This window comes from Chiloscyllium punctatum, chromosome 44 (genome assembly GCF_047496795.1).
Source record: "Chiloscyllium punctatum isolate Juve2018m chromosome 44, sChiPun1.3, whole genome shotgun sequence".
Lineage (NCBI taxonomy): Eukaryota > Metazoa > Chordata > Chondrichthyes > Orectolobiformes > Hemiscylliidae > Chiloscyllium > Chiloscyllium punctatum.
The window spans coordinates 44,313,223-44,338,763 of record NC_092782.1 but is presented as its reverse complement, the minus strand read 5'-3'; the positions used below and the strand labels follow the sequence as shown (position 1 = coordinate 44,338,763).

At 41.0% G+C, this 25,541-nt stretch overlaps 1 protein-coding gene across 1 annotated transcript in view; it reads right to left on the bottom strand.

Moving 5' to 3' along the window:
• shank3a (SH3 and multiple ankyrin repeat domains 3a) overlaps nucleotides 1-25,541 on the bottom strand; it is a 973,942-nt gene that overhangs the window by 320,943 nt on the left and 627,458 nt on the right. The window contains exon 14 of the mRNA XM_072562789.1: nucleotides 20,430-20,543. Coding sequence (XP_072418890.1) covers nucleotides 20,430-20,543 — 114 coding nt within the window. The remainder of the gene's footprint in view (nucleotides 1-20,429; nucleotides 20,544-25,541) is intronic.

Below are 25,541 nucleotides of genomic sequence, written 5' to 3'. Positions count from 1 at the left end.
CAAGAGAAACAAATGCATATTGCAGACATGATGTCAAGAACAGCTCTCCCAATAAAAAAAAAGTATAGGATGCTGTGGTATCGTGTGAAATCTTCCAGATTCAATGCAAAACAGCAGCTGGTCATGCTCTGGATGGCATCCACCCAGCAGAGATACTGAATATAACAGAGAAGTGCCTTGCTCAATTCAGGCAAGCTATCTAACAAGATGCAAATCTCCAGTTGCAAGAAGTAAGTATAAATGGATGCAGAGGATGAATTATCAGTCCAACATGGCACATTCTACAAAGGAAATAGTCATTATCCTGAAGGAGCTGAGAAGAGGGATGCTAAAGCGCAATAACATCATCGTTCACACCAGCCAATGCAGTGCTTGTGAAGAGCACCTGGGCGGTGGCTCAGTGGTTAGCACTGTTGCCTCACCGCACCAGGGTCCCAGGTTTGATTCTAGGCTCCGGCGAACGTCTGTGGGGAATATGCACTTTTTCCCTGTATCTGCATTAGTTTCCTTTGGGTGCTCCGGTTTCCTCCTACAGTCCAAAGATGTGCAAGCCAGGTGAATTGGCCATGCTAAATTGCCCATAGTGTTAGGCGCATTAGTCAGAGGGAAATGGGTCTAGATGGGTTACTGTTCGGAGGGTCGTTGTGGACTTTTTGGGCCGAAGGGCCTGTTTCCATACTGTAGAGGATCTAATCTAATAAGCAGAAGAACTGCTGATCATAATATTCCAAACAGTTCACAGATGAAGCTGAAAGTAGATCTCATCACACTTGCAGGAACTGGTCATCTTGTCATTGTAGACATTCTATTCTGACTACAGAGAGGAGGACCAATTAGTTTCAATGATGACTGCTGACATTGCCTAATATCTAAAAGAACACTTGAGTCGCTATGGCTTTTGCGACATTGTCATGTGTGACAATGGCTTTCAGTTCATGAGTGAGGAATTCAGTTGCTTTATGAAAGATTGGGAAATAACATCATCTCCCCACTATTCCCAGATTAATGGAAGGGCTGAAGCAGCAGCGAAAATCACCAAAGTAATCATAAAGAAACTGAGCAAATCTGACATGGATGTATGCAAGGTAATCCTCAAGTGGACAAACATACTGGAAACTAATCCAGTATAAGGACTAATATGGCACTGCACACTCTCCGAAGCCACTGAAAACTGAAGTAGGAATAGGTGTGAGTGAAAAACTCAAGGTGAAAAAGAGCCAAGTTTTATTTTGGTAAAACTATTTCCAGAGTGGTGCATTACAGACTTGGTCAGGGTACTGACATTCAACAAAAGCCAATTTAAGTGACAACTTGGGACTTGATTGGAGCAGTTACCACCTTGATTGTATATAGTAGAAAAGAGTGACCAGATATATTGTTGCATTGTAGACAGGTATATCCAACAGCAGAAGTGGTTCCTCAATTACAGGCATCTCATCAAGAACAGGCACTACCGATACAGAACACATGACACATCTAGAGGTCCATAGCAACTCAACAACAGAGATAGGGCAACCCTGGCTACCATAGCAATGGCACAGGTACAATAGTCCATGATAAAATAACATCACCCAGATGAACAATCAAAGATAACACGGAGAGACTGATGTAAATAACAAATTGTTCAGGGATGAGAACAGCAGTGCATATAGTTGGTGACTTGGGTAACTAAAAGTATACATAATAATGCACATCTTTTGTTTTGTCAAAATGGGGTTGTTTCAATTCAAATGCAATCATCTACAAATGTCTGTCCTAAAATCTGTCATAATCATATTACTTCTACCATGAGGAACACATCTTGTCCTTTATTTCAATAAAGTCCTCGCATTGAACTTACTGTTCTGTTGTTCATGTGAAACACGGGGTCCTTCAGTTCCTTGGTATAACTTGTGCCTTAATGTCGACCTCCCAGTGGCTCTCACTGCAATAATCATGAAGTGCTTCAAAAGGCTAGTCATGGTTCATATCAACTCTAGTCTCCCATCCTGCCTTGATCCCCTACAATTTGACTATCAATGTAACAAGTCCACAGTAGACACCATATCCTTAGCCTTGCACTTATCCCTGGAACATCTGGACAGCAAGGACACCTATGTCAGACTCATGCTCAATGACTACAGCTCTGCCTTCAACACCATTGTCCCCTCCAGACTGATCTCAAAACTCCGTGGCCTTGGTCTTGGCTCTGCAACTGGATCCTCAGCTTTCTGATCCACAGACTGCAATCGGTGAAGATGGGCAACTATATCACCTTCACAATCACACTCAATACTGGAGCTCCCACAAGGATGTGTTCTCAGCACCCTACTGCAGTCCCTGTACACCCACAACTGTGTTGCCAAATTCAGAATGAATGCCATCTACAAATTCGCTGATGGCACCACTGCAGTAGGACGGATATCTAACAATGACGAGTCAAAATACAGAAGGGAGATGCAGAGCTTGGTGACATGGTGCAATGAGAACAACCTCTCTCTCAACTTTGGCAAAACTAAAGAACTGATTTTTGACTTCAGAAAGAAAGGAGGTCAACATGCCCTCGTCTACATCAACGAAACTGAGATTGAGAGGTTGGAATTCCTCGGAATGATGACAACTGATATCCTGTCCTGGACTTCCCACATAGATGTGACTGTCAAGTAGGCACAACAACGCATCTTCTTCCTCAGGTGGCTCAGAAAATTTGGCATGTCTATAAGGACTCTCAACTTCTAAAGATGAACCATTGAAAGCATACTTCCAGGTGCATGACGGCCTGGTATGGCAATTACTCTGTCCAGGACTGTAAGAAACTACAGAAGGTGGTGAGTATAGCTCAGACTATCACACAAGCCAATCTTCCATCCATGGATTCCATTTACATGGTTTGCTGCCGTATGAAGGCTACCAACATCAAAGACCCATCGCACCCTAGTAATGATCTCCTATAAACTCTTCTGTCAGGCAGAAGATACAGAATCCTGAACACATGCACCTGCAGGTTCAGGAACAGCTTCTTCCCAGCCACTATTAGACTGATGAGTGGATTCTCTAGGCTCAAATAATGCTGATCTTGCCTAGCACACACCCTGTGCAATGTAACCTGTATATCTCTTCGGTTTTTTTACAACCTCTGATCTATACATTGTTGCTTACTGTGACCTGCCTGTGCTGCTCATAACCAAAGCTTTTTACCGTATTTCAGTACAAATCAATTAATCAATAACTCTGGTTACAGACTAGATTTTGCCTAACCCCCTGGTGCTTTTATCAATCGCCTGCCAGATTTGGGAACAGTTGTGTGATGGCTATGTTATTTGATTGGCAGTTCAGAGGCCTGGGCTAATGAGTCCGCCAGTGAATCAGACATTGTATTTAACCCCTCTGGGTTTAAAACTTGCCTGTACAGAAGGGTTGAAGGGATCCTCATTTTCTGACAGGGGATGGATGTTATTAGGATTTGGATCAATCACGTTTTGATCATGGTTTGACTGGATGATGGATTACTGTTCTGAGGGCTTCCCTCAATTTATTTGCCAGTAAGAACATTTCCTAAGCACTTCTCCAATAATTGGCTCCAGCCACTTTTGATAAACCAAATTCCTTTGGCCCCTCTCCAGATGTTTAATTAAATTCATGAATCACATTGTACTGTGAAACACATTACAGCTCAGTATTAAACACATTTAGCCAGTTATTTGGACAAAGCATACTACCCAAAACTCCGCCTGCTCATGTTGGCTGGGATGAATAGTGTGTGTAACCTCAGGCTGCAGCTATCACGATATCATCACACTGGGTTATGGGGAACTCAGTGTATGGACACACTTCTAAGTAGTAATTCAGAGATCTCTCTCCACACTATACATAACTTATATTGTTCAAAGAACAATTCTGGTTACTGATGTCCTCCAGGCCCACCTCTAAGCATTCTTACAACATGGCAGCATCAGTAAACTAAAAACAAAGCTCCCTTCTATTGGACCAATGGGAAAGGTACCCTGTAGCATTCAGCACTGGCAAGAAAATTGATACAAAGCTGAGCAGTAGAGTCTGCCATGTTTCAATGCTAAAGCGGGATAAGAGACCTCCTTTAAATCCTGCTTCCCACCCACCTCAATCCTCTCTGCCTTTCCTGGAGCTGGGGTGAAAGTTATCCAGTCCCCCTTCACAATGATGACCTTGCAACTGTAGGCACAGTCTATGTTTAAGCATTAGAATTCGAGGCACACTCATCCCCTCCTAACAACAGAGTAGTATTCAGATCTCCAACTGGAGTTGCATAACACTAACCCACCCAGACCTCACACTGTGCATCCTACTGCTATCCTGAATTGACGTGGTCCCTGGAGGTGGCTATTAATTGCCTGCCTCTGAGAAGATTGTGGACGGATGTCGGATAACACACATTGGAAGCCATTGAATGGCAAGGTCAAAATGTTTCTAATTCATGGTTAAAATCTGAAATGGTAGGTTTCTATCCAGAGAGAGCAACGTATTAAGAAAGAAAAGAAAAGGAAATCAGAAATGGTGGGTGGTACCAATGCATTAGTGTTTTAACATAGGAAAACATTGTCAGAAGCTTCAAGGGAGCATGATTAAACAAAATTTGGCACAGTGCAAGATAAGGAAAAATGAAAGCAGATAATCAAAAGGTTAGTCAAACAGCAAGGTTTGAAGTTAAAACAAAGAATATGCTGGAAATATTTAGCATCTCCAGAGGCATCTGATGAGAGAGAAACAGAATTTATATTTCAGGTTGATAAATACTGATGAAAGGTCATAAACCTGAAAAATTAACCCTACTCCTTTCTGCAAGACCCTTGTGGTATTTTCAGCATTTTATGGATTTTTTCTAATTTCCGGAAACTGGGAATGCACATTTAAGTTGGATTTTAAAATTCATTTTAAAGGACAAGGAATGTGAGGAAGCATTTGGCTTCGGACCTTAACAGCTGAAGGCATGGAACAGAACGAGAGTTTAATAGAGCGACAGATGGACAGACACACAGGGAGGGACAGAGAGAGACAGACATGGATTTGGGACACAGGCTGTTGAAAGGAGTTATTTCTGACAATGCACGTGGATCTGTTGCGTGTGGAGAGATAAGCCACTTCTGCTGAAACTTTGTACCTCCAAGTACTGATCGCATAATGTAATTTAGGATATCTATCAGTACAATAAACATGATGTATTTGAATTTGCAAAAACAATTTGATGTAATAAATTAATTAATAATAGGGTGAATATATTTCCTCTGAAATGGTCCTAATTAATCTCCTGAAATTCACCCCACTGACAGACTTCTCAGAGTCATCACAAAAGTTAAAGCTTTTAAAGTAAGTACACGGAATTCCTGATTTTACCTAATCTCCTCTTTCTCCGGATACTTCCACTAATTTGCAAGAGACAAAAGGTGGAAGATTCCCTTTTTAAAGGTCTCTGACTTATCACTTGGAAGTCACAGCTTGTAACAACTGCTGAAGGAAAGATGAGGAGGGTTTTTTGTCAGGTTTAAAATGGGGGGATTGATTGCAGCTAATAAAAAGAGCATCTATGCTCATGGAGATCAAAACACTTCTTCCTATCCTATTCCCAGCCCAAGCACTTCAGTTACCTGAGAATCAATTACACCACTGATGGCAGGCATTGATAACTGCTCACTAGTCCATAGACACCAATTGACTTCTCATTGCTACCCAGCTGCATCCATACAAAAAAAAACCCTCGGCTCCAATTCATCCACAAAAGTTATAGGTTTTAAAGTAAGTACATTAAATTCTCAAATTTACCTAATTTCAGACCCAGGTTGACTGTTTGCACAATTCTTGGCATAAGTGTCAGGTTATTTGCAAGTCAAAACATGCAGAAATCCTTTAAAATAATTGTTTTAAAACCATTTCCCCCATTGCAGCCCACAATTTACAAAAATAAAAAGATGTGGACGTTACGCGTTCTTAAATTAGGAGAACAAAACTGGAGGTAGTGTTCAAGAAGTGCCCTCACCACGACCAACAACAACAGCAAAACATCCCTATGCTTATATTCCATTTCCCCTTGCAATAAAGGACACTATTTCATTTGCCTTTCTATTCACATGCTGGTACCGCCAAACTAACATTGAGTGATGTGTTTATCAGGACACCCAGATCCCTCTGTATCGCAGCTTTGAAATCTCTCTCCACTTAAATAATATGCTGCTTTTCCATTCTTCTTGCCAATGAGGACAAGTTCACAATTTCCCATATTATATTCTACCTTCCAAACGACTGCACATTCATTTCACCCATCTATGTCCCCGAGTAGGCTTCATCATAACTTACTTTCCAACCTATCTTTGTATCGTCCACAAATTCAGCAACCATATATTTGGTCCCTTCAACCAAGTCATTGAGACTGATTGTAAATACAGGTCCTTATACTCTGTCATTCCCATTTGCCCCATCCTGTCAACCCAAAAACAACCTTTATATACTAGGTAGCTAGTCTCAGTCCTCTGTGTAGAGTAGTTAGTTGGTCTTGATAATTTCAATAGTTTCAGTGCACTGCACCAGGGCCAGACTGTACAATGAGTCTTGGATATTGGGTAGCTGGTCTAACTGAATGCAATGAGACACACACCAGCTTGCTCTACATGGTAACAAGAAGAAAATATTTTAATCAACCAATAAACACTTCAATTTGGAAAGTTGTTCTTGAATATTACTTGAAAATTCCAGAACATTCTTGCATTTAACTATTCAGCTCTGACTTGCTGCCCTGTACACACAATGTTTTGCATCCTGTCCACAGCACCATCATTGCAGGAACCATATTCCATGGTATATTACAGTCTTTCACTATTCCCCTGATCCTACTGTATCCAGTTATCTATCTAACAGTTTACTGAAGAACTCATTCCTCAGCCCGTTCCTCCCCTCAGATGGTGATGAACAGCTTCTTCTCATTTTCAATCTAATTTGAGCTTGTTCAATGCAGTAACAGATGGTCAGAATTGATTTCACATGGTTCACCTTTTGTATTATAGCCAAGAGGCAAGGTTTCTCAGTAGTGGCACAAAAATCAGTCCTGAAATCTCAACACTTCCTTGTTGGGAAAGGCATTCTTGTCTGGATCACCTGAACACATCATTATCTATCTAATAGCTATGCATTTTGGCATTTCTTTACTGTAATTTAGCTTGGCAATAGGCATCTCATGAAGATCCAAATTTAACTCAGCAACATCTAATTATTTCTAGCTTCTCTCTAAATTCTTTCAGATATACAAGAAATGATTCAAGAAGATTAGGCCTCCATATAGCAGGGGCTTACTGTGGCGAGTATGTTGCAAATTAAATCACAGATCTTTGATCTTTGCTTGAGTTAAACAACTATCCTTGAAATCTGTGTCCCGATGGACCCTTTCCTCTCTAATATCTGTCTTTTACCCTGTACAATGTGTTTTATCCCTTCAGCTCCATGTTCAAACCCAACGCTGCAGTATTAAATCAAACCTCTATCCCCCAACTGGTAGATGTCAAAGGGTCTTTGACCAAAGCCATAATTTGACTGAAAAGCATGGATTGCCTCTAGTTCAAGCTGTTTTCTTTATTAAGAACAATGGACATGGTAAATAATCCCTTACTGAAAATAAGGTACTCTCCCTAGAGATCTTTTGTAAATTTGTTAGACCTCCCATTGTAAGAGAACACGTTTTTCTCTGCTGGCCTTTCTTCCCACTTTACTGCACACTCTGGTCTCCTGGGTAGAGGAGATAGAGCATGAATGAGAAGCTGGCATCTCCCTGGCCTTGCTCCTTCTCTCACCTGTTACTGGAATGACAGATTGGAGTAATAGCTTTGCCAGATAGTAAATATGACACCATATGGAGATGCTTGGCAAGAATGAAGGATGCTTTCATGGTATGTGAGGTAGTAAACAGGAATTAATATTGACTGAAATTAACAGGGACACAGAGCAACAGCATGTAACAGTTAGAAATGATTGAACTGTGGTATATTCAGAACAGATTTTAGCTTTCATTGGTCAATTTGCCTGATTTGACATCTAAACAAAATCTGGTAGTCTACAGTCAATTGCTAACTGTTGCATTCTCTGGGGCAATGTCTCTATCAATCAGTGTTCACTTGCTAAACAATCAGAGCTCTTCTCTCATATACTATAAATATTGTTTTTTTCCCCCTTTTATTGGTATTCTTGCAAATTGTCCTGATGACTGCAAGATGAAAAGCTTTGACACAATGTGACTTTTTCTACAATTCACAAGGTTTGTATGGCTAAATGACAACTTGAAAGGGCATGCATGTGATCAGCAAATGAGGAGGGAACAAGCTTGATAATGATGAGTCCCTGCAATTGGACAGCTGCAGATTCTCAATCTGTGCAGGAAGATTAGTTTCTGGTCTGAACTAACAAGCCATCATTCATAGGACCACATTTCAGTACAATTTTAAGACAGGAAGGATTAAGAGTGGAAAAAGTAAATTGTAATCTATACCAAGAGGGAAAACATGCTGCAGTATTGAGGGGCCACTGTGGAATGCTGCACTGATGGTCAGTCAGCACTAAGGATGTGCTGCATAGTCAGAGATGCTGTATTTCATGTGTGACATTAAGCTATGGTCCCATTTACCCTCTTAGGTGTATCTAATGGGTGATGTGGTGCTACTTAAGGAAAAATGAAATATTCCAATAATTAATCCTCAACCAAAATCACATGTCTGTTTAAGCTTGCTGTGCAGAATCAGCTGTCACATTTTCTACATTAATTTCTACAATAGTTTCTACATATTTAAAAATGTTTGTCTCTAAGGTAATTTGAGATGTCCTCTGGTCATGAAAGGATTCACAGAAATGTAAAAATGAAGTCTTCCCTATCCTTAAATCTTTCCTGTTCCCTGCTCGATGTCCTATGGTCCTTAATGTTGATGACACTATTGGGTCTCTCTTTTGCATGGGAACGAACAAGCATTTCATTGCTGCAGCTCACAGAAACAGGAGCAGCTTGAATGAGATAGGAGGCATAATGTTTGGATTTCATATAGACCAAAGAATTTGAAGTGATTGGTTAAGAAAGCATTGGCAGTTGCAAACAAATGGCGATTAGACTGACTGTCCATAGAAACTGAAAAATGTGTTGCTGGAAAAGCGCAGCAGGTCAGGAAGCATCAAAGAAGCAGGAGAATCGACGTTTCAGGCATAAGCCCTTCTTCAGGAATGAGGAGGGTATGCCAAGCAGGCTAAGATAAAAGGTAGGGAGGAGGGACTTGGGGGAGGGGAAATGATGAAGGTGGAGAAATCTGCACCCTTGTGGTTGGAGGGTTCCTAAGCGGAAGATGAGGTGCTCTTCCTCCAGGTGTCGTGTTGCCATGGTCTGGCGATGGAGGACGCCAAGGACTTGCATGTCCTTGGCGGAGTGGGAGGGGGAGTTAAAGTGTTCAGCCCAACGGGGCGGTTGGGTTGGTTGGTGCGGGTGTCCCAGAGGTGTTCCCTGAAACGTTCCGCAAGTAGGCGGCCTGTCTCCCCAATGTATAGGAGGCCACATCGGGTGCAGTGGATGCAGTAAATGATTTCTCCAGCTTCCTCATTTTCCCTTCCCCCACCTTATCTCAGTCCCAACTCTCGGACTCAGCCCTGCCTTCTTGACCTGCAATCTTCTTCCTGACCTCTCCACCCCTACCCCCTCTCCGGTCTATCACCCTCACCTTAACCTCCTTCCACCTATTGCATTCCCAATGCCCCTCCCCCAAGTCCCTCCTCCCTACCTTTTATCTTAGCCTGCTTGGCACACCCTCCTCATTCCTGAAGAAGGGCTTATGCCTGAAACTTTGATTCTCCCGCTCCTTTGACGCTGCCTGACCTGCTGTGTTTTTCCAGCAACACATTTTTCAGCTGTGATCTCCAGCATCTGCAGTCCTCACTTTCTCATAGCCCATTGAAATGCCACATCCCATAATGAACACTCCAGTGATATTTGATGTCTATCTACACCCCCCTCACATCTGTTTGGGGCCTCTTTGCCTATTTGTGGGTCAGGTCTTCTTGTTAAAAGATGAAGGGAAAGGTTGAGTATGGTGCAAGAGCAGAAAAATTGGGAAGGTTTTCCCAGTGAGTGAATATGAAAGACAGAGAACAGGAAGATTTAATAGCTGTTGAAGATAGGGTGGGCATGTGCCTTTCAGTGGATATGATCCGTATGAGTCAGAGGATTGTAACCCATCACCTTTGATGAGAGGTGCATGAGGTGACAGAGATAAAGGGATGATGACTCTTTGAATGTGAGGTAGTAGAGAGAGAGGGAAGATGGTGTCATCTATCCATGGAGAATATTTCACATTGCATGGTGTCCCTTTCCAGAATGGAGAGTGCATGGACCCCTGCAGTTGCCTGGGTCTGGTGCCATGGTCTTTTGCTGTAGTCAGCCATGAAGGTGACTGATCTTCTCTCCATCATCAACACAGAAAACAGTGAACCAGTTTGGTTATCTTCTGTGCCATGTGTTGAAAGTTTAGAGGGGGGCACCACAAATTGTTCCAGAGTATGAAGTGGTGTCCCTTTGGGCTTTGAATATAGAGCTAATGCCTTGGAAGCTGGAAGAACCAAGCAATGGAGAGCACTTATACTTCACTAGCCTGATGACTGATTTATATGACCAACATCCCACTTCCAGAGCTAATTAGCTGGTAAGCACAACTACATGAGATAACATACCCTGGGCCATGATAGAAATCATGAACTGAAGCTCTCTTGCCACTACTCTAACTTAAAATGGGAGAATCCAAATCTCAATGTCTAACCTTCAGGATCTTGTATGTTTTAAGTGCTTTATTTGTCATCGTTCTAAACTCCAAAGAGTATAAAATAAATTTACACATCCTGTCATCATCGGACAACCCTCTCACACCAGGAAGCAATCCAGTGAACCACCTTGACTGAAAGTATATCCTTCCTTAAATGTGGAGGGCAAAAGGGCAAAACTATGCACAGCATTCCAAGTGTGATCTTTGTGCAGTTGTAGCAAGACTTCTTTGTTTTTGCAGTCCTTGTTCCTGTATTTTTAACTCCCTACCTAGGGATTATAAAGGTTATTATATCATTTGCATTTTGAATTGCTGGCTGTACCTGCATTGTAAACTTCCTGCATTTCTTATATAAATATATCCAAGTTCTTCCAAATGTCAACATTTACAAATCTTAAGTACTCTGCTTTTCTTTTCTCACTATCAAAATGAATAACCTCATACATCTCACATTTTAAGTCACCTTGATACCCACTTATTGTAATGAGGCCAGCCAGGTGGACATTATTAGTTCCCTAATTGAGGCTTTTAACCTGGTTGAGAGGTAAGAACAGGAGTGTCACTATTCACTCAGAGAGCTGGATCAGTGTAAAGGTCCACATGTGTAAATAAAGGGTGACTTGCTGTAGGGATACCCACCTCTGATGGTTATTTCAGTCTGTAGCTGTTTTCTACCTCTTTTTGTGATTTCCTGACAGCTTTCCTTACAACTTTAAGAGACATTACTCATATGAAGCTGCAGCCCTGATACTTGAGCACTCCAGTCATAGGATCAGCCTGCCAATTGAAACTGCCTATTTACCCCTATTCTCTGTTTCCAGTCCAGAGACGTGAGTCCTGAAATGGAGGCTGTCACAAGGAGGCAAGGCACCTGTAGACTGGAGGTGAGGCCTTGGGTTTTGCAGCACAGCTCAGTTGTGACTTGGCTCAGTGCTGGCACAGACTGAGGTGAAAGGACTGTAAATCAAGCACTTCATTTCCTTTTCATTCTTATGCTGGATATTTATTTAGTATTCTCTCAGTTTGTATCAAATACTTAGGTACAAGATACCTAGGTAACATATACTTAAGTTGGCTCCATAAGCGGCAACATTGAAAACTTTTCACTGCACTCATTTGAATGCATGTGGTAATAAAGCTAATTCAATCCAATTTCCTGACTCACATGGTTAAGGGGAAGTAGCAGTAAGGATACTAAGGATTTGGTGATTTGGAATATTGCTTCCCTGCTGCAATCACAAAGTATCTCTGTTCACCTGTTCTACAACCAATTCTGCTACCTGGCTGACTCAAGACCAAGAGTTGACATCTCAAGGATTTCCCTGAGTTTCTGCTGTGTCGAGCCATGGTTGTCCACTGTAAAGTACAACTTCGAAGTGAAATTTTTTTCAGGAATATCTTTACAGGTTTGATGCAGTCAAGGAAAAGGTTGGTATGCTGGATCCTCTGTGCAATCCATATGCTTTAATCCTCTGTTATTTCTGGTTAGGCCTCAGCTGACATATTGTCTACAATTCTGGGCACTGCACTTTATAAATGATGCTAAAGTTTTCAAAGAGTGCAGAAAAGGTTTATCAGGATGAAATGAGGGAATGAGGCACTTCAGTTTGTGGTGAGGCTGGAGAAACTAGGATTGCTCTCCTTAAAGTGTCACAGATAGACAGAATAGTGAAGAAGGCCTTTGGTAAGCTTGTCTTAGTGAGTACATTGAGTATGGGAGTTGGGAGGTCACGTTGTGGTCGTACAAGACATCGCTTAAGTCACTTTTGGAATACTGCTTTCAATTCTGGTTTCCCATGTTGCAAAACCAGAAAGGGTTCAGAAAAGTTTTACAAGGTTGTTGCCAGGGTTGGTATATTTGAGCTATAGGGAGAGGCTGAATAGGCTGGGTCTGTTTTCCCTGGAGTGTCAGAGGTTGAGGAGGAGACCTTATAAACGTTTATATAATCATGAGAGGCATGAAGAGGTGAATAGCTGAGGTCTTTTTCCCTGGGTAGTGGAGTCCAAACCTAAAGGCCACAGGTGAGAGGGAAAAGGGAAATTTGAGATGAGGGAAAAGACTTAAAAGGGAGCTGAAGGGCAACTTTTTCACACACAGTGTGGTGTGTGTATGGAATGAGCTGCCAGATGAGGAGGTGGAGGCTGGTACAATTACAACATTTCATAGTCATCTGGATGTGTACATAAATAGGATGGGTTTGGAAGGATAATGCACCATATACTGGCAAATGAAATTAGATTAATTTAGGATTTCTGGTTGGCTTGGATGAGTTGGATAAAAGGCTATGTTTCCATGCTGTAAATCTAAAGCCGAGCAGATTAAGGTTAGGCCTAATGGAGTTATTCAAAATTATGTTGTAAAGCAAGAAGAATCTGTTCCCGTTGTAAGTGTAAGTAATTTAAAATATTTGATAGGGATAAGAGAATACTATAATAGTTTAAGATCCGGACTACATGATCTGAAAGAATGGCAGACGTGTGTTCGATAAGAACTCTCAAAGAGGAATGGAAGACTAATTTGCAATCCTAGGGGGAAAAGCTGGGATGTGTGACTAAATTAGATAGCTCCTTCAAAGAACTGACATAGCCAGGAAGTAGTGAATCCTTCAGTACTGTAAGATTCTATGTTTGCGTAATGCCCTACATTCATTGCACTAATGCTCTGTTCCTATTGCACTTATGGTTATTACACTACTGAAGTTCCATTGAACAAAGTTGTGTTTTGTGTTCTGTTATTGCCCAGCTTCATTTGTGTGAATTCTTGATTTAAGCTATTTTGTATTCTACTTTGAATGCTGAAATGTCTTGTGCCTGCTGAATACTCGGTTGCCTCATGTCTTCCTGTTGGTATTCCGTTTCCGTCAGATGTAGAAAGCTTAAATTTCCAGACTTGCCTCACCAGCATGTTGTGTCATTCGCCCCCGCAGGACTATTACTGCTATGTCATCTTTATAAACTGCATAGGGAGTCCCTGCAGCAGTTCTCCAGCAATAACTCACCAAAGATAAAAGATGATTCAGCATTGGCACTTCGGCACCTGCTCCAGTTTACCACAACTCACTGTTCTATCATTATTATTAATGGCAATCATTCCACAATTCTTTATCCAGAGACAGCATTGGGAATTAGCTGAGGTGTTTTATATTCCACAAGCCAGAAACTACCAGGTCGTGGAGCACTGTAGTTCCCTGCTCCTGGAGACAAAGGATCACCAGAGACAGAGTAAGAGAGAGTGTAAATGAACGAGCACCAGAGATGGTGAGACAATATGAATAGACATTGGTGCTCAGAGAAAAATGACAGCCATCAGTTTCAGCGTTTTATTCTACCTGCAGGAACAAGTTTTCTCTGAACCAGAGACTCTCATTGGCAAAACTGTAAAATTACAACTGAGCACAAAGTTCTGGCAGGTTCACCGGTCAGCAAGTTAAGATATAAGAATCAACATGTGATATAAAACCCAAATGCAGTTCCGTTTTTAAAAAAAATAAGTAACTGCACACGTAGGATGCGTCATTGGGGTCTCTTAGAGAAATATAAATTCTTGCCCGCAATCTGAAACTCAATAACAATTTGGAAAATAAAAATTGGGAGTAAAAATGACCATGAAGCTGTCAGATTGTTGCAAAAATTCAGCAGTTTTATTAATGTCCTTTTAGGGAAGGAAACCTATAGTCCATTGATGATTTTAGTTCCAGATCCGACCCTTAACTGTCTGAATTGGGCTAGCAACACCAGTTTGTTGGTGTCAAGATTTCTTGCAACAATTCAAAGAAAACTCACTACCACCTTCATAAGGAATTAGAGGTCACTAATAATTGGCAACCTCGATGGAGGGTTACCAAGAAAAAAAGAGAAGAACACTTCACAAAGTACATTGGGAAGATAAAGGGTGACAGCTAACAGTAGGAATTAAAACTGAGGAAAGGCAGATTTTAAAAAAATAGTCAGTTATAACACTTTGAAGGAGAACTTTCAAAGCAGACAGGGATTTATGAGTGGAGTGGAATGTGCAAAGAGATTAATGATTTATCAATGTTCTGCACAGAATGTCTAAATCACAAGTTGGGCATTAATCATTGCCATTGATCACATGCACATCCAATGAAGGTTTAGACACTTGGTTGGCACGCACCATCATAGCAGGGGATGGAAAGATGCAAAAAATAAACTTGTGGGGGAGGGCAAGATGAGACGGTCCATGTGAGGGATAAACATTCGGTGGAAGGAAGTGTAGACAGATGTGCACCTTGGCAAAACAATGCAAGGATGCCGCGAGCATACATATAGTATCAAAGTGAGTGAGCGCTATGACAGTGAGCAAAAAGACCAGAAATACGATGTAGCCCTGGTCCAATCCATGAGCTGTGTGCTTGCCCCTGAGTGCACAGTGTCCTTGCTGCAGCATTACGATGAGAGTTGCATCAAAGTGCAGAATTGTCCTGTAAATGGATAGGAAATGTGCCATGAGGGTTCTCTGATCTTGTGTTGATGGATATGGGATGTATGGCTGGTAGCCAGGAATGTGCCCTGAGATGTTGCCCAGTTTTCCAATATGGCAGCAAGTGGAGAGTTGAATCTGCCATGTCCTCACTCTGGTTCCCTTTTCAAGTTTTCCTGATGCCAAGCTTGTTTGGAGAACTTGATAAGGAGGGAGGCTGTATATTAATTAAGTGTCCTGTGTTGTTAAAAAGGCATTTAATGAATGCTAATCCCATCAACATCTTGCTGCTGCCTAATGAGAATCTCGTCACACCTCTTGCGAAAAGCATAAACGGTAGTGTGAGTTGCTTCTTAAGGTGAGATGGGCCTCGCTTCATTTGGCACTTGATTCTGTCACACATCGCACCATAGCACATGGTTACTCAGACCCCTATCAGATTTTACTGGTAAAACTACACAAACAGAAGCACACTGACATGCAGAAAATGTATGACCGATCAGAGTGAGGAGAATGAAGAGTGAATGAATAGAGGAGGCCGAAAAATAGATAGAACTAGACAGAGACAGGGACGGAAACAGAGCTTAAAGGAGGAAACAGGGAGGAGATGAATGGCTAGACTGACAATCTTCCAGACGTTAAAAAAAAGAAAGTATCAGATATAAAGAATTGGCAAGGAAAGCAAAGGAAGGATGGAGAATAATTACATCTTTGGTCATTAAGTATTCAGTTCAGAGGAAGGAGGTGAATTAATCCCAAAGCATGCATAAAAATCTAATTCAATCTCTGAAATGTATATCAGACTGCACTGGGGATTCTTTAGACCACAAACTGTTTATAAATCTCCCTAAATGACTTAAGACTGTAGATTGAAAAGCCAAGCTCGTAGCTGAAATACAAAGCTAAGTAATATGAAAGCTTCTGATCCACACAGAGCAGTGCATCTCTCTGAGAGAAGTGACTGGAACTTCACAACAGCAATTCAAACAATGCTTGTTTGATTAATAATGGATTAAAAGGATTTGTTACACAATAATTAAATTATTTAATGAATCTGAGCACATTGCAAACTGCATGAAAATGACTTAATTCGAAAAACATCAGTGGCATATTAATAGTCAATATTTTGCAATAGACTGAGGCTTGTTGTCCACTTTCCAGAATCTTAGAAACTTATGGCAGAGAAGTAGACCAATCAGCCTAGGAACTGACCATATAAACCTCTATGAATATATAAGAGAAAAAGATTAGAAAAGACAAATCTGGGTTCCTTTGACTCAGAAACCACTGGACATTACTTTAAGAGCACCGTGCCATTACCTTCAGCTGTTTTATAAATGACCTTTCATTCATTATGAGGTCAGAAGTGGGGATATTAACTGATGATTGTATTGTTCCATTGTTAACTTTTCAGATGATGGTAAAATCTGTGCTTACAAGTCATAAGTCCCGGATAATATTCAGGCTTGGGCTGGTCAGTGGTGAATTGGGGGAAGACAGTTGGAGAATGGCAATGATATTGTATTCTAGTAACACACAACCTCTGGAGCCATAGGCTTAAAACCTGCATTGGCTACTGGTGGAATTTAAATTAAATTAAATTTAGATAAATAAAGCTGAAATTAAAAGCTACTTTCAGTGATGAAGACCACTGACTACAATAAAAATCCATCAGTTCATTAAAATCCTTTAGGGCAGGAAATCTGCATGCTTATCTGTCTGGCCTGTATATGACTCGAGAGCAACAGCAATGTGCTTGATTCCAAACTGCCGTCTAAAATGGCTTAGCAAGCCACTCAGTCAATTAGGAATGTCCAACAAAGTACTGATTTTTGACAGCAATACCCATATCCTATTAAAGCTTAAAAATACTAACAATCCTGACTAACAAATGCTAAGCAGTGAGCATATTCAACAAAAGAGAATGCTTCTGCTTTGCATTCAATGGGATTATGAATGTCAAATCCTCCACCATCAACATTTTTTTGGCCACTAGCGACCAGAAACCTAATTGGATTAGCCATAAAATACTGTGGCTACAAGACCAATTCAGAGGCTGAGTGTGAAAGCAAGTCTCTCATCTCCTTATTTAAAGTCTGTCCACCATTTTTAAGATACTGCTTAGAAGTATACCCTCCACTTGTTGCATCGGTATAACTCCAACAAAACATAAGAATCTCAATGTCATCCAGAACAAAGCAACTCATTGAACTGGGCATCAACTACCAGGTTAAATATTCACTCCTTCCACTAATGATGATATTGGCAGCAGTACCATAAATAATAACCACTTAATAGCATTGAGAGCATAGGTACGCCTAAGCGCTAGATTTACTAGATATCTTTCAATTTAGTATTCTGTGTTCATTGCTCATGATATGGTATCCTCTACATTGGTGAGACAGAAAGCAGACTGGGTGATCCCTGCTTTGTGGAAGACTGCTGCTAAATCTGCAACCATGACCCCAAAGTTCCATTATCATTTTAATTCACCACCTTGTTCTAATGATCACATCTTTGTCCTCAGTCAGTTGCTTTGCTCCACTGAAGCTCAGCACAAGCCTGAGGAACAGCACCTCATCTTCTGGTAAGGCACTTACTGCCATTCCAAGACTCAACAATGAGTTCAACAACTTCGCTACATGAACTCTGATCTACATTTTGTATTTTTTTTGCCAAGTGCCAGTTTCCATTTTATTTTCATTTATATCTTTTAAGATGGAGCTGTTCATTATATTGCTGTAGGATTATTGCAGTTAAAATTTAGTTAGAGTCATATAGCAAGGAAACAGTGCTCCATCCCAAGCTTTCTCTGTTCCAAGGAAGACAAATTCAGTCTATCCAGGCAACATCCTGGCAAATCTCCTGTGAACCCTCTCTAGTGCAAACATTTCCTTCCGATAGTGTGGTGATTTGAACTGCATAATGTATGCTATCTGGGGCCCAATAAATACTCTTAAAGTTGCAAAAAAAAACTTCCCGGCTCCCATATTCTATATCCTGCCTGATAAGGCAAGTATCTGACATATCTTCTTAACCACTTTATCTACGTGTTCTGACATTTTCAGGGACCTGTAGACTTGGATACCAATGTCCCTGTGTTTCCCAGTACTCCCTAGGAACCTAGCATTCATTGTGTAAATCCTCCACTTATTAGACCTCCCAAAACGCATCACCCACAGTTATTAGGATTAAATTTCTGCCCAGTTTACCAGCTGATCAATATCAGACTGCAGTTTGAAACCATTCACCTTGCTATTAACAATACCATCAATTTTTATGTTATTTGCAAACTTACTAAGCATATCTTTTACATTCATATCCAAGTCATTAATGCACGTTACAGACAGGAAGGGTCCCGACATGATCTCCGTGGTACACTGCTGGTCACAGGTTTCAAATCAACCTCCACCATTACCCTTTGCCTTCTGTTTGCAAGCCAATTTTGAATCCAGTTCACCACCTAGCCTTGTCCCATGGCCTTACCTTTTGGATCAGCCTTACATATGGGACATTGTCAACGTCCTTACTGACATCCATATAAAACACATCAATTGCACTAACCTCATTGTTACATTTAGTTGTCTTTTCAAAAAGCAATTAAATTAGGTCGGCAGGATCTCCCTTCTGTTGACAAGACTGTCCCTGATCACTCCAGATGAGGGGCTTTTGCCTGAAATGTCGACTCTCCTGCTCCTCAGATGCTGCCTGACCTGCTGTGCTCTTCCAGTACCACACTCTTGACTCTAATCTGCAGTCCTCACTTTTGCCTACCCCCTGATCATTCTCTGCTTTCCAAGTGTTGATTAATCCTGTCCCTCAGATTTTGTTTGAGTAATTTCTCTGACGTTAGACTAACTGGTTTGTAATTATTTGGCCTATTCCTGTTGCCCTTCTTGAACAAAAAAAACCACATTAGCTATGCTCCAGTCATCCGGCACTTCACTTGTGGCCAGCGAAGTATTAATTATCTCCGCCAGGACCCCAGCAATCTCCTCCCTTGCCTCCCAAAGCTGTTGTCAAATCCATAAAGAAAATCACTTAAAAATTGCACTCTGTATCTAATGTAATCACACAAGTGTGAAGACTCTGATCGGTAAAGTTCTGAGCAAGTCATGATACATTGAGAAATGAAAAATGGACTAACTGAAACACGCAGAGATCCAGTACTTAAAAATTGTTAGACTATAGAAAACCACAAGGAGGCTGTTATCCTTGTAACAGTAAAGATTGTTAAAATGCTCTGCCTAGTTAAGAAGCTGTAAAATGAGGTAAGAGTATATCAACCACATTAAGTGGTCACTGTCAATGAAAGGAAGCAACAGCAATGAAGCACAAATCTGAAGCCCCTTGAATAACAATGATGTAAAACAAGCTCATGGCTCCAAAGTGGAAAGATAGTTAGGTAATTACCGACCAATCAGATAGACAGGACTGGGATTTTACCTAATGTGGCACAGAATCAAGTTGGACACTGTGTATAATAAGAACTTGTAAGACACTGTGCACATAGCATCAATAAGCAGAATAAGTACAAACGATGAACCTCAACTATGAGGCACAGCACTGCAGTTAACTAGATGTTAAGGAAAAGTGCATTACAGCAAGGGTTAGGCAACACAATCACAACAGATCCTCATTAGTAAAACCACTGATCTGTTACGCATACCACAGCTCAGCACTTTCCAACAGTACACCGAAACATACGTCGATTGTGCCTTGAGGAGCATCAACTTGGCGAAAGATGCTCTTTGGTCTCTTTGAAACTTGTTGGTCTTCCAAAACAGGGATATGACCTCAAATGAGTGTCACAGACTCGCACATTTCAAGCTTCATGATTACACGCTGAGGGACGCACTGAAGCCTGGGGCAGCTGCTGACAAGGTTCAATGGGGAAAGATCACTGTCTGAGGTCTTTCTGCTGAGGTTAAATGAGGTCAGTTTAGTTATTTGACCCTCCTAGTGCCTCAAATGCTGGTAAATATAGTCTTGTTAAGTACGAGGTGCCTTTGATTTGTTCGGACAGAGTCTAACCCCAATGTTTGTTTGCTTCCTTGATATGCTACTGTACAGAACCAAACATTGTTTGTGGTTATGTACATGCATAATTTTTTTTGTGAATAAAGTATATTTTTGCAATAAAAAGTCAGCACAGTACTTTCCAGATGATTTTAGTGGTCATGAAATGGAGTAACCATCCTTACCTTGCCGTGCATTGTACTGTCTCATTTGTACCTCCTCCACACATTCTGCAGCAAACCAGCCAGTTCGACCTTTCACTGTTCCTTCCCAGAATCCTCCCTCACCAATGCTTAGCACTGCAAGAGTGAAAGAGGTGAAATGTTAGCTTTAGGGGTACCTTGAACTGAAATAAATCTGAATTGGGGTCAATATACTGTCAGTACTCTGCTCATTGTCTGGAGTCACTGACTGCATGCTTTATATTTAGAGTTACACACACAGCACTCTTACAAGTCATTTGGGAGAATACATGTTAGAGGGAGAAACCAGTAAAAAAAAGACAATAATACTTGGAAATGAATGTAGTGGAGCTCCATTTTGAAGTACATTAGATGAACTGGACCGGTACATATTATTCACAATTTGTATTGGCTTTTCCATCCATAACACAATAGGCAATATTAGGTTTCTAAATATGGTGTGGAAAGCAATCGACAGTCATTTTTAAAAAAAAAATTCCTTCACAGTATCGTTTCATTCCTGGAAATATCAGTAGTTCTACTGTATCCCTAAATATCCAGAGAAGGTGATGGTAAGCGATCTTCTTTGATCACTGCAGTCCATTCAGGGCAGCTGTTATGAAGGGACTACAGGGGTCTTAACTCAGTGACAACAAAGGAACAGAAAGAGAGCTCGAGCTTTATGAATCAGGCTGAAATTACTCCTAGACAAGTTAGATCCTAGAATGAAATCTGACTTGATAAATCATGCCAAAAAAAATTACATGCAGTCTTTTACTGAAACATAAGCATGCTAGGATGTAGATTGGGTCTAACAATGAAATAGAAGTTTATAGCACAAGCAAAATAAAAATAACTTAAACAAACCAAGCTATCTAAATATAACAGAGATTGCAAGATTTTAAAACATACTGCAAAACAAAATTCCATCTCTCCAATACCATCACGTTACAGTTAATCAACATTCAGAGGACTTCCTTTCCCTGTCAAATTTGTATGTTTGACTTCACTGCTTTTTCCGAGTTTTGGTCCTGTGAGCTGGGAGGTTTTCTTTTCCTTTAACTACTCTCATGGCTGAGATCTTTCTCAGCTTTAAAGAAAAACTGAATCAGGTTTCTAACTAAACACTCACTGTTTGCAAGTTTCACAAACTGGAGCAGCTTTTTTCCCCTGACAGCTCTGAGCAATCTCTTTTCTGTTCCTGAAAGGAACTATCTGACCTCAATCAGGTCTACTTCAGAATGCCCAAAAAACTTTCCAATCTTTGGGTTATCTGAAGCTAAAAATCAATCCTTGATTATTCTGAACCCCAACAATTATTTCCTTCAATGCTTTCTCTATCCTGCTGTAAAACCACAGAATACAAACAAACTTCCATTAACACTCCATAATGATGCAAAATCATAGTTCTGAGAAGACTGACCAAATTAATAACTGAATCCCTTCATACAAGATCAAAATCTGCAAGCTGCTTGTTTGAAATTCAAATTCTACCAAAAAATATAAATCACATGCCTCCCCTAAAGAATAATGAAAATGTATACTTAAGTGACATTTTCATTTCCCAACAAAAAAATATTTTCAACCTTATTTCTACATCACATTAATTTAGTAATATATTGACAGTAAACATATAAAGACTTTTATGGAAACCACATTTGACAAAACTCTGTTTGCATCACAGCACTCAATTTTCTTTTCATGCGCTTTTGATAAAGCATCCCCTATCACATCCACCACTTCCCTCTCCAGACACATGAATAATTCTTAAATTGTACAGTTGGAAAATTAAACTGTACCAAAACAGCAGTATATCCTTGTTCCTAAAACTTTCCCATCAAAAATCCAAGCATTGTTGCCTGTATAAATAAAAGTTTCTTTCACATTGTTGGTGATGTGTGTTTCGAAATGATGTAAAAATGACACAATCCAGCATTGAATGCTTCTGTTGCCATGTGGTCAGTAACTGCAAAAAGTAACACATGTCATTCAAGTGAAAACAATAAATGCTGGCGATCACAGCGAGTCAGACAGCATCCACAGAGAATGAGCAAGCTTACATTTTGAGTCCAGATGTCTCTTCATCAGAGTTGAAGTGGAGTGTGTTGGGTGGAGTGTCGGATTTATGCTATAATTGGTGGTGGTGGTGGTGGTGGTGGTGGGGGGCGGGGTGCATGAGTGGCTGGTGGAGTGTAGAGTGCTGGTGGAGAAAAAATGTTGATCGCTCAGATTAAGGGATTGGAATGTGAGAATGGCAGAACAATGCTGTGTCTAACTGCCAGATTTGAAAGAGAAGACAGTGCCACTGGAGTGGGGGAGGGGAGAGAGGACATGGTGATAGAGAATGAAACAAGTAAAGCCAAAAGAAAGAGAATAAATGGGAGGTGGTTCACAATTTGAAGGTGTTAAACTCAATAGTAAACCCAGAAGACTGTAAAGTGTCTAGTCACAGAGTCATAGAGATGTACAGCACAGAAACACATCCTTCAGTGCAACCCATCCATGCTGACCAGATATCCTAGATAAATTTAGGGTTCCATTTGCCAGCATTGGGCCCATATCCCTCTAAACTCTTCCTATTCATATACCCAGGCAAAAGTGAGGACTGCAGATGCTGGAAACCAGAGTTTAGGTCAGAGTGGGGCTGGAAAATCTCTATTCATATATACCCATCCAGATGCCTTTTAAATGTTGTAATTGTACCAGCATTACATACACACACCACCCTCTGCATGAAAATGTTATCCCCTAGGTATCATTTTGATCTTTCCCCTCTCATCTTAAACTGATGCCCTCCAATTTTGGACTCCCCCACCCCTTGTCCTTTTACCCTATCCATGCCCCTCATAATTTTATAAACCTCGATAAGGTCACCCCTCAGCCTCAATCTTAATGTTTTCCAAAATTTCCTGCACATCAACTTTGTCAATCTTGATCTAGTCAGGCCTGTATCCCAGCTCCTCAAAGTTCTCATTCACAACTCCCATTTCCTTAGTGAAAACTGAAGCAAAAAACTCATTTAGGGCTTCCCCTATCTGCTCAGACTCCACTCACAAGTTCCCTACACTATTCCTGATCAGCCCTACCTTCTCCCAGATCATTCTCTTATTCTTCACGTATGAGTAAAATGCCTTGGGTTCTCCCTAATCCTTCTTGCCAACCCTCCTGGCTCTCCTCAGTCCATTTCTGAGCTCCTTTCTAGCAAGGCTGTAATCCTCTAAAGCTGTGCTAGATCCTTGCTTCCTCCACCTTACATAAGCTGCCTTCTTCCTTTTGACGAGAAGCTCCTCTGTTGTTGCCATCCAAGGTCTCTTAATCTTACCCCTTCTTATCTGTCTCAGAGGAACAAATTTGTGCATCATTCATAACAACTGCTCCTTAAATAGTCTCCACAAATCTGCTGTGCCCTTTCTGTGGAACAATTGCTCCCAGTCTATACTTCCAAACTCCTGTCTGATAGCATTGTAATTTCCTTTTCCCCAATTAAATATCTTCCCTCAGTAACTGCTCCTTTCCCTCGCCAAGGCTATGGAGAATGTGAGGCAGTTGTGATCACTATCACCAAAGTGTTCTCTCACCGCGAGACCTGATACCTGTCCTGGCTCATTGCCGAGTATCAAATCCAAAACAGCCTCTCCCCTCGTCGGTCTGTCTACATACCGAGTAAGGAAACCCTCCTGAACACACCTGACAAAAAGGGCTCCATCCAAACCATCTGCACTTAGGAGGTTCCAGTCGATATTGGGAAAATTGAAATCAGCCATAACAACAACCCTGCTACATCTGCATTTTTCCAGAATCTGCCCGCCTATGAGTTCTTCAATCTCTCTACAGCTATTAGAGGGTCTGTAGAAAACCCCTAATGAGGTGGCTGCTTCCCTTGCTGTTCCTAAATTCCACCCATACTGACTCAATAGACAAACCTTCCTCAACAACCTTCACCCTCTGACTAGCAATGCTAAACCCCTTCCTCTTTTTCCACCCTCCCTGTTCTTTTTAAATGTCCTAAACCCTGGAACATTCCATCGCAATGGACTATTCCATTGCACTCCTGATTTATGCCTGGTAGATGATGTACAGGCTTTGGGGAGAGTGAGTTACTCCCCACATTAATTCTAGCCTTTGACCTGCTCCTGTAGCCACTGTGTGTATGTGGTGAGTCCAGTTGAGTTTCTAGTCAATGGTAATAAAATAACTCTATAAAGGCCAGAATCTCATCACCAAGCCACCTTGATTTACACACATGCATTGTACTGTGTACACACATGCTAACTCAGAGTCAGCTCCGAGAGTGAACAGTGACCCCTGACACTCCTGTTTCTGTTAGCCATGACTCTCTAATTGGACCAGATGAACAGCCCTAAACAAGGAACTCATATTCTGTGATACCCACCTGGCTGACCTTGTTCCAATTATTATAGGTAACCCCCAGGATATTGACAGACATGAGAAAATACAAAATAGCTAGTATATTCACTTCTCTAGTGCTACTTGACTTTATCCCAGTAGACTACCCCAGTGTGGACTGAAATGATTGAAACAACCACAACTGTCACCCTTTGTGAGGTACAATTCCAACTAATGCAGAGAATTTTCCCCCCGATTTCTATTGACTTCAGTTTTGCACAGGATCTTTGATGTAACATGCAGTCATTTGCTACCTCAGTGTCAAAGACACTGCTGTCATCTTTTGAGTTCAGTTCAGTTCTCCTCCTGACTTTACTATTGGTAAAAAGCCCCTAAAACATCCTGTTATACTGGAGAATTAGCTGTGCACATAACAAGGCTGTTACAGTACACCCACAACACTGGCATCTTTTGAACAAAGTAGAGAATGATCCATTTGCAAAAAGAAGTACAAATCCAATCTGGTCGGTTACTGCTCTGTCAGCATACACTCAAACATCAGCATTGTGATGGAAGGAGCCATTAACAGTGCTAAAATGACATTTACTCACTAATAACCAACCACCTAACACCAGGTATCATTACTGCCTTGGTCTAATCAAACATGTAAATAGGAATGAACTGTTGACATATAACTCTACTGGTTAAAACTCTAACCCTCTTCTAAAACAGCCCACACACATATACAGACACAGAAAAACAAAACAG